Source organism: Antechinus flavipes, chromosome 2, assembly GCF_016432865.1.
Source record: "Antechinus flavipes isolate AdamAnt ecotype Samford, QLD, Australia chromosome 2, AdamAnt_v2, whole genome shotgun sequence".
Lineage (NCBI taxonomy): Eukaryota > Metazoa > Chordata > Mammalia > Dasyuromorphia > Dasyuridae > Antechinus > Antechinus flavipes.
Window position 1 is genome coordinate 43,332,202 of NC_067399.1, and position 13,101 is coordinate 43,345,302.

Here is a 13,101-nt window from a genome sequence, read left to right on the forward strand (position 1 = left end):
CTGCTTCCATCCTGTTCAATCCTGCATCGGGGGACCAAGAATAAAGATTAAGGATTTTTGCTTATCTTGACTCCGGCTGATTCCGGGGTGTCCGGGGTGCTAGTGCAGTCCTTACAATGAACAATTATAGATACATCAATAGTTAGTGAATATTGTCAGAGGAAGATATTTTAACTATAGTTAAAAGGAATAAGACCAAAGATTTTTTAATTTGAAAAATTATTTTCAAATATATATTTTAAAAATTTAAAAATATATATTTTCAGTGTTCTTAGTACAAATCCCCCAAAACATTAATTTCTAGAATCTGTCACCTAGATAAATTATCAATGGAAACATCCTCCTCAGCCACTCAGCACTAAAAACACATTTCTCATAGGTACATTCTATTTATGAGGTGGTCCAATTCCTCAGATGTTTTTGTTTTCCAACAAAGTTGGCAAGAATCATGAGGGGGAGCAAAGCAGTAATGGCCAAACCTAGTGCTAGGGGCAAAGCTCTGTCTGTTTCTGGGATTGGATGTTCTCTTATTCTATTGCTCTTTGACTCAGGATTGCTATTTCTCTCTCTCTCTCTCTCTCTCTCTCTAAGAGAGATGGCTGATGGCTTCCTGGCAGTCTGCTGGGAAATTGCTCTTGGCACTGAAGCACTCATTAGATTCTTTGGTCTTTGAGAGATGAGAAGATTCATCTCTTGATGGATGATTTCAGACAACTAAATCTTTCAATCCTCATCCTTCTTCATCTCTCTCCAACTTCTGACTTGGCTGATCACTCATCTTATTTTTTCTCCAGCCACCTCCTCTTTTGGTTTTCAAGCCCCTCTTCTTTCCTGGTTTTATTCTTACCTATCTGATCCTTCACTGAATTGTTCATCCTAAATCTTGGTGTGATCCAAGAATTAGATTGTGAGGCCTTTGCTCTTGTCTGAATTCCCAGTATTTAGCACAGTTCCTGGCCTATAGGAAAGCACTTGCTCAATGTTTGCTAACTGATGATCTCTTGGAAGTTCAGTCTTTCTTGGAAGATCTTGTTCCCAGATCCAAATATTCTGACCTGATTTCTCTTCTGAACTCCAATCTCATGTCACTAACTGCTTACTGGATAATCCACTGGCATCTTAAACTTAAACAAACTTTCTCTTTCCTCTAACTCATCTTCTTTGTAATCATCTGCAAATCTTCTCTCTGGCGCCTTTAGTATTCCATCAGTTGTCATGTTTTATTGATTCCGTATCCCCATCTCAATCACAGATTCCCCTTTTCTTTACTCATGAGCACCACTCTTGCTTTGGCTCTCCCCAACTCTTCTCCAGAGCACCAGTTCTCAAACTGAGGTTTGGAGCCCAAAACAATTTTCATAATAATACTATGATATTTTACTTTTGAAAATGGTAAATATTTACAGATGGAATCCATATAAAATCTCTTTGGAGGTGTTCTTAATGTTGTTAAGGGTGTAAAGAGGTTTCAAGATCCAACAGTTTCAGAATTGCTGCCTTAAGCTATTCCAACAGCCTCTCAAATTGCTCTCCCTGCTCCTGATCTTTCGTCTCTATAATTCATCCATGATATAGTTACCAAAATCATCTCCCTAAAGTAGGGGTTGGATTGTATCCCTCTCATGCTCTAGAATCCTTAAGTTTTTTCTATTGCCTCCAGAATAAAATACAAATTCTTCTATTGGTCATTTATAACTCTCCATAGTCTGGCTCCAACTCTCTTTCTAGATTCATTTCATATCACTTTCCTTCCAGCCAAACTGTCTCCTACCTCTGCTCTTTCTACCAGATGATTTTCCATGGCTAAAATGTATTTCCTCCTTATTTTTTGCTTTTTGAATCCCTGGCTTCCTTCAAATACCAGTGCAATTACTACCTCCCACATGACGCCTTTTCTCTTTCCTTCTATTGTTCTGCTCTCCCCTTCCTGAAACCATCTTATATTTTCTACTGGATACGTTAGATCATTGCAGGAGGATGTAAACTTCTTGATATCAGGAATTTTGTCTCAATATCAAGAATCCAGTACATAATTGGTACTTAATAAATATGTACTGAATTGATTTGAAAGTGTTTTCAGTCCCCCTTCGGTAAAAGCTATAGTTTAGAAGGAACCAATGGGGAGAAAACTCATTTATCCTAGTCTCAGGACATCTAAGGTAGAGTAACTAGTTTCTATAGCAGTTACCAAGGAACTGAAATTTTTCCAGGATTGAGTAGGGATTCTTCAGTTCCTTCATTTGGGATCTCTTGCCACTTCTCCTAGGACTGCAGGAACAACAGACGGCAAGGATGAAACCCCACAGAAAGTAGGAGCTGGAGGGATGGGACTTCTAGTCACCTGGCACCACACGTATAGGTCCATCTTGCCCTCTGGATTCTCTTAGTTTGGTGACATCCCTTCCACCAAGGCGATGCCTTGGACTTAGCAATCAGTCCTGGTACCAGTGACCTAGTACTTAGCCTGGAGCCCTTTAAATAGTAGCCGACTAAGCTTCCCTATGATTTTTTCCTGTGACTTCACTCCAGCAGTCTCCCACTCTACTATCAGTCTTCTTCTTAAAGCCCAGGTTTGACCAAGTCATCTTTCTATTCAATAAACTCCCATGGCTCCTTCTTACCTCCAGGATCAAATACAAAATCCTCCGGTTGACATTCAAAGCCTATTATCACTGGCTTCCAATCCCCACTTCTGCCACCTTTCCAGATTCTTAAGCCTCTCACTCCACAACACATTCTTTGATCCAATGGCCTCTGTGCTGTTTCTTGCATAATAGACTCATTTCTCGACTCTGGACGTTTTCAATGGCTGTTTTCCAGTTCTGGAACACTTTCCCTGCTCACTTCCAGACCATTGTTTCCAGACTTCTTTCAGGACTCAGCTAAAACACTACTTTTGGCAAGAAGCTTTTCCTGATCCCCCTTCATGCCTTCCTTCTAAAATAATCTCCATTTATCCTGCATATATCTTGTTTGAAAATGGTCGTGTGCAAGGTTTATCTTCCCTTCCTCCTCTTCCCCTCTTGGATTGTGAGCTCCAAACTAAGGGCAAAGATTATTCTTTTCCTTGTCCCCCCCATTCTTTATATCCTGAGCCTGGCACACAGTAGGCACTTAATCAATGCCTACTGACTTAACAAATACTTATTGGTTAACTGATTGATTCCACTTTCCTCCATGGAAGCCTGTGCCAGGGCTTTTAATCTACCATCAACAGCCAAGGGCCAATGTTGGGTGGGATTAGGGCAGCATGTGTTTGGCCAAGCACCCGTTACACCCGGGCAGGACCCCTTTGGGTACACAGAAATAAATTCCTTCCCCTGGGGCTGACACGCTCCTTATCTCCACTTGCCGCCCTGCTCAAGCAGCCGGAGCCGTTTGGCAGGTTCCCCAGGCACGAGATGCCACCCTCTGTTGTACAGCAGCAGGATGGGGCGCTAGGCTCTGGCTGGTTAATGCCAGGATGTGAGGTATTCCCGAGTGGGCACAACAGGGGGCATGTCCCGGGGCACTAATCCCATGGGACTCCCCGCTACTTACGCCCCTATGCCCCCATTTCTAATACTTGGGTCCTAAGCCTGGAGGCACTTGGAGCATTTTCAATTACTCTTACCTGAATAGCAGAAGCTTCTTATTGCCAAGGCCCACGGCCTCAGAGCACTGTTTGAGCTCTCCACAGTACCAGGAGCTCTGAGGAAAGTCCTCTGCCACTTGTGGCACCATCTTGATCCAGTGGCAGGAGCCGAGGACCTGAAGTCAAGGATCTGGATCGGGACCACAGCAGCCCTGTTCACAACCCCTGTGACCATGGGGAAGGCAGCCCCCCTGCGGTTCAGGAAAGGAGAGGTTTGGCTTGGATGACCTCGAAGGTCCCTTCCCATGAGAAATCAATGATGTTATTTATCTTAGGCCTCAATCTAAAATTTCCTTGGAATTTATTGTTCAGTCATTCAATCACGTCTGACTCCTCGTGACCCCATTTGGTGTTTTCTTGGCAAAGACACTGGAGTGGTTTCCCATTTCCTTCTCCAGTGAATTAAGGCAAATTTACAAGTGAAGTGACTTGTCCAGGGTCATAAGCTAGTGAATGTCTGAGGCCGGGTTTGAACTCGGGTCTATCCTGACTCCAGGCCCAGCTCTCTGGCCACCAAGCTTCCTTATGGATCTGGGGAACCTCCCACCAACAGCTAGGCTGCAGCTCGGGTCTCAGAGCAGAGTTCCTAACCAGTGTACAAGGGTCAGCATTGGGGGGCTGATCCCTAGCCTTGGAATCCACCAGGATGCTTTGTCATCCAACCCAATGAGCCCCAGGACTCTTCCATCCGACTTGCAGAGCAAATCTAACAGTGGTCTGTGTCCTTAGGATGTGAGCTCCTCGAGAGCAGGGCCAGAATCACTCTGCTCTGTCTGCCCAGCTCCTAGCACAGAACTTTGCATATCTTTAGCATTGAATAAATGCCTTATTCATTTATTCACTAGACATAGCTGCTTCTCCTCTCTCTCTTTCCCCTCTCCCTCCCTCCCTCTTCTCTCTTCTTCTCTTTTTCTGCCTATCTCTCTCTCTCTCTCTCTTGCCCTCCCTCCCTCTCCTTTTCTCTTTCCCCTTTCTTCCCCCCTCTTTCATCTCTCTCTTTTTCTTTCTCTTCTCTTTCCTTTATTGTCTCTGTCTCTTTTTCGATCTCTGTCATGTTCTGTCTCTGTGTCTCTGTTTCTGTCTGGGTTGTCTCCCTCTCTTTCCTCCCCTCCCCCCCCTTTGCCTTTCTCTCTCTCTCTCTCTCTCTCTCTCTCACACACACACACACACACACACACACACACACACACACACTCCCCTCCCCCACCCCTTCCCCACCCCTAACCTCCTCATTTGACACATGGAACTGAGGCCCAGAAAGAATACATCCACTTTAAGGTCACAGCTAAGCTGTCAATGAAGAGCATTTAAATGTAAGTCATCCAAATGAATCTAAGGCTGTTTCTTTTCTTGTTTTTGTACCCCAGCAAAGTACCTGGCAAATAATTCTTTTTAAAAAAAAAAAAAAAGCTAGCATTTATATAGTGCTCTGCAGTTTGCAAAGCACTTTATCGTATCTGATCCTTTCAACAACTCTGAGGTAGTTAATATCCCCATTTTTCAAATGAGGAATCAAGTGGGCATAACCTAAGTGGCTGTCCAACGTCATATTCCTAGTAGTGTCGGGCCTTGCTGACTGAATCCAGCACTCTATCCATTGCCTTGGAGGAAATCCTTAGTAAATGCGCATTAAATGAATGAATGCCGTTTCCATTATAGCATACGTTTCCATCAGGAGACTTGACCACTAAATTTCAGCTCCTTCCCCACTGCAGGGACAGGGCAACAGGAGAGAACCCGTTAGATGTCAGGATTTCACAGCACTCGGGGCTAAGCTTTGGAATGGAAGAGAAGGAGATATCAGTCCTGCTTTGCTCTGAGTGTTGGACTGTGGCCAGCCGGGCTCTGGATTGAAGCACTGTGTAGGCTGGAAGGCAGAGCAGCTGAGGGTAAGTGTCAGTGGCCATTAGGCATCTCTGTCGCTTCAGGCAGGTCAGATCCTCGGCACTGGATCTGAGATACGGCCTCTATTTCAGGAAGGGCCTTTCTCAGCTGCACGCCTCCTGTGATGTCCAGGTTTCCACAGGAGCCACAAAAGAGGCCCATGACTGAGCTGGTTCTTTAGAAAGTCACTGGTCAGGGGTTTTGTGGGCAAGTCAGAAAAGTTAGGGCACTGCCCCCTAAACTGGTACGATGAGGACAGGAAGAAACATAGAAAAGAGGGACTAAAATGATTGAATCATTCTGTTGAAATGCCATCTTTTACCTCAGTTTCCCCTTGAATAAAACATTATGGATAGGACTGATGATGGCTAAGGTTGCTTCTTGCTTTAACATTCTGTGATTCTGTAACTTTTTTTTGGCATTTAGTACCAGGAAAGACAAAATGACAGTGGATAGAAAGTGGGCCTCAAAGTCGAGAAGGCCTAAGTTCAAGCTTTACATCAGATTAACAAGTCGCTTAACTTCTCAGTATGTTAGGCCAAAGTTTCTTAAACTGTGGGTTACAGCCCTATATGAGGTCATGTAATGGAATGGGGTGGGTGCAAAACTATGATTTATTATCAGTGTGATTGATTTACAGACCTATTTTATATATCTATGTACCTGGAATTATATCAAAATTTCTTGGGTGAAAAGGGCTGTGAGTTTAAGAAGCCCTGTCTTGACCACCTCACACCTCTCAGATTGGCTAAAATGGCAGGAAAAGATAATGATAAATGTTGAAGGGGATGTGTGAAAATTGGGACACTAATACAGCATTGGTAGAGTTGTGAAATGATGCAATCATTCTGGAGAGCAATTTGGAACTATGCCCAAAGGGCTATCAAACTGTGTATCTCCTTTTACCCTGCAGTGCCATAACTGGGTCTGTATCCCAAGGAAATCACAAGGGAAGAAAGGACCCATATGTGCAAAAATTTTTGTAGCAGCTCTTTTTCTGGTAGCAAAGAGCTGGAAACTGAGTAGATGCCCATCAATTGGGAAATGGCTGAACAAGTTGTGGTATATAAAAGTAGTGAGATATTATTGTTCTATAAAAATGATGAATGAACCCGATTTTAGAAAGCTCTAGAAAGATTTACCCGAACTGATGCTGAATGAAACAAGTAGAACCAGAAATACATTGTACACAGTAACAGCAAGATTATATGATGATCAACTTGTGACAGACTTATTTATCCTCACTCCAAGGCAAGGATCAAAGATCCCATAAACTTTGGATAGAAAACACTATCTACCATCCAGAAAGAGAATTAAGGAGACAGAATATAAATCAACATATGCTATGTTCACTTCTTTTTTATTTTGTTTTTTTTTAATCTCTCCCATGATCTTTCCCTTTTGCTCTGATTTTTCTCTCCCAACTTGATTCATAAAGCAATGCATATCAAAAATAAATAAATTTACTAGAAAAAAAAAAAAAGAAGCCTTATCTTAGACAACTCTATGGTTAAAGGTTGCAAGACAGATGCTGACAGAGTTAGGAAGTCTCCTCACACAGATGAGGAAAAAAAATCAGAGGTCCGTTGTAAAAAAAAAAAAAAATGCAGAAAGGAAATTATTATCTCTGAGAAAGGTATTTAGAGCATAAACCACTCCAGAAGGGGGCCCAAGTGACAGAAGCTCTCCTATGAGAAGTCTTTCAAAAGCTAACTTAAAAGATTTTAATAGCCCTTCAGTATATACTTTTTGCAAGACTGTCCCTGAGGGATAGCCAAACTTCAGGATCACTAAAGGGGATGGGACAGTTGAGAGAGGGGAATAGAAACAGAATTCTACATGTATAAAGATAGCAAGGTCAGGCTTATAAATCCAAATGAAATGCTTAAACCTGAAAACACTCTTGAGAATGAATAGCTGGAGACCAGATCATTGGGAAAGTTCAGAGAGTTTGACACTGGAGGAAGATTGGAGCACCACAATCTGTATGATGAGACTAGAGGTGATGGGGTAGGGTGGGGTGAGGCAAGATAGATCATCCAACAAAGTGTTCAAGTAGAATCCTAAAACTAAAAAGAATCTGTGAAAGTACAATCCTGCCCAAGGTCACACAGCAAGAAGTGTTAAGTTTCTAAAGCCAGATAATAATCTACTCCTCAAAGAATAAAAGCTACATAGTACCCAAGAGATTACAGAGTCCAACCTTTTCATTTTAAAAATCGAAAAAATGGAGACCTAGAGATTGTACAAAGTTGTTCAAAGTCATTTAGGCAGTGAGCCAGGATTTGCACACAATTGGCCCTCTTTGTCACATGACAAGCCTTCAGAAGCTGACGACACAGAACTCGACATAAGTTGTTCCTCACCTCTGACCCTCATGCTCTAGCTTAAGCCCACTTCCTTTGGTTCTATCTCTAGTGAAGAGTGAATAGTCACCATCTTGGACACAACTATCCATTAGTCCTCTGTAGCTTTCTTCTCTCTAGACTGAGGATGCCAGTTCCTTCAAACGCCCTACACCTGTAGTAGCAGCCTAATTCCCACCCAGGACCCTGAGGAGCAGACGTATCTGGAAAGTGCTGTAGAAATCCCTAATCAGCAATTTCACTGCCAATTTCAGTCCTTCCTTAACCAGTAGCTAAAACAGAAGCTCAAACTTGTCTGACTTGTTCCCGGGGAGGGGGAGGAGGAGGGACATAGGGGGGTAAGAACAAAGTAAGAGATGGAAGAGGAGGATCCCAGGAAGGTATAGAAAGCATTGACCTTTCCCATGTGGAGTCCAGACATTCCTATCTCTACCCCAAGACCTCCAAAGAGATGAGAAAATGGATTTAGTCTGTGGCATCTTGTGGGAAAGAAGTTTTTGAGATATTGGATCCTGCTCATCCTATTGAAGTGCAGCCTAAAATAACAAAACTTGATTGAAACCTCTCCTTCCTCTTGGAAAACTGTTTTCTATATTCCTGTCACCATCCTCTTAACTAATCTTTACTTCCCATTGCCCTGACTAGAGGGACTATACAGATGCCAACCTATTAGAACCCGGCTTTTCTTCATGAATTTAGTTTAGGGGTTATCTTCTACAAAAAACTTTTCTTGCTTTCTAGTCTCTCTCCTCACCCCCAGCTGCCTTCACCCTTTCTCCTCAAATTACCTTGTATTTATTTCACATATACTGTGCATTATATATTTCATAGATGTTCTACTATACATATCTATATGCCCATCCTGTAGTGTTGTATATGCCCATGCCTATTAGAATGTAAGCTTCATGAGGCCTGGGGTTGTTTCATTTTTACCTTTGTATTCTCCAGACTCAGCACAGAGTAGGTGCTTCATGATGGATGTTGATTAACTGATTAGTTACAGCTTTCAAAAAGCAAATCTCTTGACTACAGAGTTATATATAGGTAATTTTCCTATCTACCTCACTGGGTTGGTTATGAAATTTAAATGAAATAATGCTTGTAAAAACATATGAAATGCTAGCTATCATTCCTTTTATGATATACTATTCATAATTTCTTTTCTGATGTTTTCACTTAAAACTACCCCAAAGCACTTGAAGATTTTAAAACACAGGGCAATACCTTCCTGCAGATCAGACACAGACCAGATCCTGAGCCGGGTGTGCTTGCCTAGGTTAAGGAAAGACTTGAAGATGATAAGAAACTGAGTTAAGATGACAAGTAACATGGAAAGACTTTTAATAAGTAATGAAAATCCAAGTCAGTCAATTCAGAAGAATAATGAACACAGATGTTATACACAACACACACTAAACAAACAAGGATAAAGTTTTCTAAGTATGAAGACAACAAGAAAAAACCCATATGAAGAGATACAAAAAGAAGTCAACAGAATAAGAAAAGTGCACACACTTAGGCCAAAAACACCTTTTAAAAAATGGCAATGCATCTTTTTGAGCACAGATGAAGATGGGATGCAGCAATTTTTTTCTTATTTTGTTAAGCTGTGTATATATGCATATATATACACACATATACACACAGATATATGCATAGATTATATATAATTATTGCTAATTGAAATATGGTTACATTTGTTTATCATTTGAAGATTTACTCCACTTTTGGTTAGATTATTTCTTCATTAGTTTTTGTTGTATTTTTTTTAGGTCTAGGAGAATGGTCTAGGTTAATTTTGTAATACAAGAAGCATCTGTGAGGAAGATTTACTTTAAAAAAATTTTTAACCCTCTCAAACTAAATAAGTTTATAACTTATGTTATAAATTTTTTTTAAAATATTTAAGGCAACAGGTAACTGGAATGTGGAGCAACAAGTGTCTATCAGCAGCCACATCTCTTCCAGGGAGCAGTGCCTTAGTTGGCTTCTGGCCATGTCTTTGTTGGGGAGGGAGGCAGGGTTCAAGTTCTCACTAAAACTCTCACCTCTACTCTAGAACCGGCTTGCAGAAGATGACAGTAACAGCTGTTCAACCCGACTAAAACAAGGCAGGGGGTGTAGACTTTATTCATTTTTCTGTGAATGATTGGGCGGGGTGGGGGGGAACTGAGGTGGGATTATAAGGAGTGAGAGAAGCTGGGTTTGTCAGGATGGCTAGCAGAGTGGGGTTCTGAAGGAATGCTCAGGACCAAGGACACCACCTCCTAGGGAACTTGAGAAATGAAGGAGAGAGAATGAGGCATGACACCACGTCCCCCCCTTCTTCAGCCCTTCCCCTATTTCCTCCCTCCCCCCAAAAGGAAAACCTTCTACTCAGTTCTCTTTCGAGGTGCTGGAAACACCAGAACATACTGTTTTAAATTGGAGTCACAGAAGAAATTCGCATACGTTTGCTCCTTCAGTAGACGTTTTTGAGTATACACTTTGGCAACACATTTTGCTTAATGGTTATGAGAGATATATTGAAAAGTTTCTGCTGTGAAGGGTACAGTAGATGAAACAAGAACCTAGAGCTTTGGGAGTTAGAACCTAATCTTTCCTGCTTAATTCATGACTATGACTACAGATTGCATCTTCAGCCCAGCCCAATTATCAAACAATTCCAGAGGATACATTAACAACTGAGAATTAGGTAAGAGAGCCTAATGGAGACAACCTCTGGCTCCATGAGAAAAGAGTAGTCAGAGCTAGAGACTATGATCAGTAAATTCCCAAAGATTTCACATTTGTCGGGTGAACCACAAAAATCCAAGAATCGAGAGACTCAAAGGCATACTAAGAGCAGCTCATGTTTGTGCAACCCCTTTACAATTCATAACAAAAACAAGAGAAAAACCTTTTCCTTAAAATCAATTGAGAGGTATAGAATGAGGCCATTATTATTAATTTCCTTATCCCATTTTATAGATAAAGAAATTGAGGCTCAAAGAGAAGTGACCCAGATGAGACTAGGTCCTTTCTATCCACCACAATATTAGGTATTCAGACTCTCCTTTCCAGGCAAGCAAGACAAGAACCAAACTACCACATTTTTGCTAGAGTGGACCAGCAGAAATATGCCCTGCTTCTAATGTCCCTGGAATCACAGGGATCATAGGATCTAAAGGTGAGTTAAAACCCTCGATGGGAGCAGGGATTATCCACTAGGAAACCCAAACCAGGAAGAGCAAAGCACTCTTTGCTTCCAGCAAGTTGAGGGATCCCAAAGTGTGAGTCTCAGGGAGGGAGCAAGGAAACCAAACCTATCATGGGGAGCTGAATCACTTAGTTTTGGCAGTGGGCACTCGGGGGAAGGAAAGGCTGTTTGGAGGGGAGAGGTGAAAGAGAAAAGAGCTGGGGTGTGAAATCTTAGGACCAGATTTGGGGTTTGGTGACCTGAAGCAGAAGAAATGCAGAAGACACAGGAAGGAAAAATAACCCAGAGAAGAAACTGAAGTGGGAAATCAGATAGAATCAACTAGGGGTCAGAGCTAGAAGAAAGGGATTGAAGGACTAAGGATAAAGAAGGGGCACCAGGAGAAAGCATTTGCATTGCTAATTAAGAAACAATAGAGAAAGTTTGTTTTTGAGGTGAACCGAGCAGCATGGAGGGCAGGTGGAATAGAAAGGCAGAGGCAGGAATCTCAAGCGAAGCTGCTGGGGTACAGATGAACTAGCTATATCCAAAAGTAGATAGGCAGGAAGAGGGGCTCACTCTCAAATAGGGGGTGGTGTGAGGGGGAGACGTGGACAGATGAGAGAAGACAGATGAGTAGGAAAAGGGACAGATTAGGGGAACACTTGGGGACATAACAAGGACGGGTGGCAGATGGACAGAAGAGAGGGGAAAGAAATACAGGAGTGGTGACTGGGGGCAGGTGATGGAAGCATGACAGGTGAGACAGGAATCGAGGCTTAGGAGAACGGAAAACAGGTGAGAGACTCACCAGTGAGTCGGCTGGAATCAGAGAGGAGTACAAGGAAACAAAGAGGTAGATGAATGAGGAGAGTTGAGCAGGAAGGGGGACAGATGAGTTCCCCAAAATCATAGTGGTCAGTTAGTGGGGAGGGGAACAAAAACAAGTGGGCGACGAGTAAGCAGAAGGGATGACAGACGGACAACAGGAGCTCCGAGGGGCTGAGGTCGTGGAGATGGAGGGGACAGGCAGACCGCAGCGGTCAGCGAGGGCGAGATGGACAGCAGAGTCGGGGGGGATGGATAGATGAACTGGGTACAGGTGAGGTGACAGGTGGGTATGGCAGACAGGCGTGAGGGACGGCAACACGGGAGGTCCCCGAGCGGGATCGCGGAGGCGGAAGCGGTCAGTGAGCGGGGAGATGTACAGGAGAACAGATTACGCGTGAGGTGACAGGTGGGCATGGGGGAGGGCAGCACAGCGCACGGGAGCTCCCCGGGCGAGATCGCCGAGGCGGAGGGGACAGGCAAACAAGCGGTCAGTGAGTGGAGCGAGGGCTGAACCAGAGGAGGACAAGGTGAATGAGGGCACAGGTGAGGAGAGAGATGACCGAGAGGCGGGAGGGCTCGGCGCGGCATAGAAGGTGTGACAGGGGGGGAACAGCGGGGGTGAAGGGCAAGGGTCACGGCATGGCACGGGTGGGCGCGACAGCGGGCGCGGGCCGGGGGATGCGCGCGTGCACGGTACCTGCGTGGGGCCGCGCAGCTCGCCCACGTAGTACTGCTCCAGCCAGCGGCGCGCGTTGTCCGAGTGCCGGTGCGGCGGCCCGTCCAAGTCGGCGCTCACGTCGCGGCCGGCGCGTGCCCGCAGCAGCTGTTCGCCCCCCGGGTGGCGCCGCACGAAGCCCGTGAGGTCGTAGAGGCGGGCGCCGCGCCGCACCCAGCAGGCTCCGGCCGCGCAGCGCCGCTGCACTTCGGCGGCCGAGAAGAGCGCTGGCGGCGGCGGAGCGGAGGCCATGGCCGGAGAGGAAGCGCAGGAGCCCGGGCCCTTGTGCTCTCGGGAGCCGCTGCCGCTCCGCTTACAACCCCTGGCCCGGGCCCGGCCCCGCTCCAGCCAGCCACCGCCTCGGCACACCTGCTCATTTGCATGCCACCCGCTCCCGCGCTCCCATTGGCCGCCTTGCCCGGCCCGAGAAGCCGGGGCCGGGACTCCGTCAACGGATTGGTGAAAGGCCGGGAGAGGGGGCGGGGCCGCCTGG

The 13,101-nt window shown here is 44.6% G+C and overlaps 1 protein-coding gene across 2 annotated transcripts in view; it reads right to left on the reverse strand.

Moving 5' to 3' along the window:
- The window catches only part of FA2H (fatty acid 2-hydroxylase), an 86,477-nt gene extending 73,576 nt beyond the window's left edge, over nt 1-12,901 (reverse strand). Inside the window, exon 1 of one of the 2 annotated variants that reach the window (XM_051974646.1) lies at nt 12,591-12,901. In XM_051974646.1, coding sequence (XP_051830606.1) covers nt 12,591-12,860 — 270 coding nt within the window. In that variant the 5' untranslated portion in view covers nt 12,861-12,901. The remainder of the gene's footprint in view (nt 1-12,590) is intronic. The other variant, XM_051974645.1, reaches the window with a different exon arrangement.
- Nucleotides 12,902-13,101: the final 200 nt, after the last annotated feature.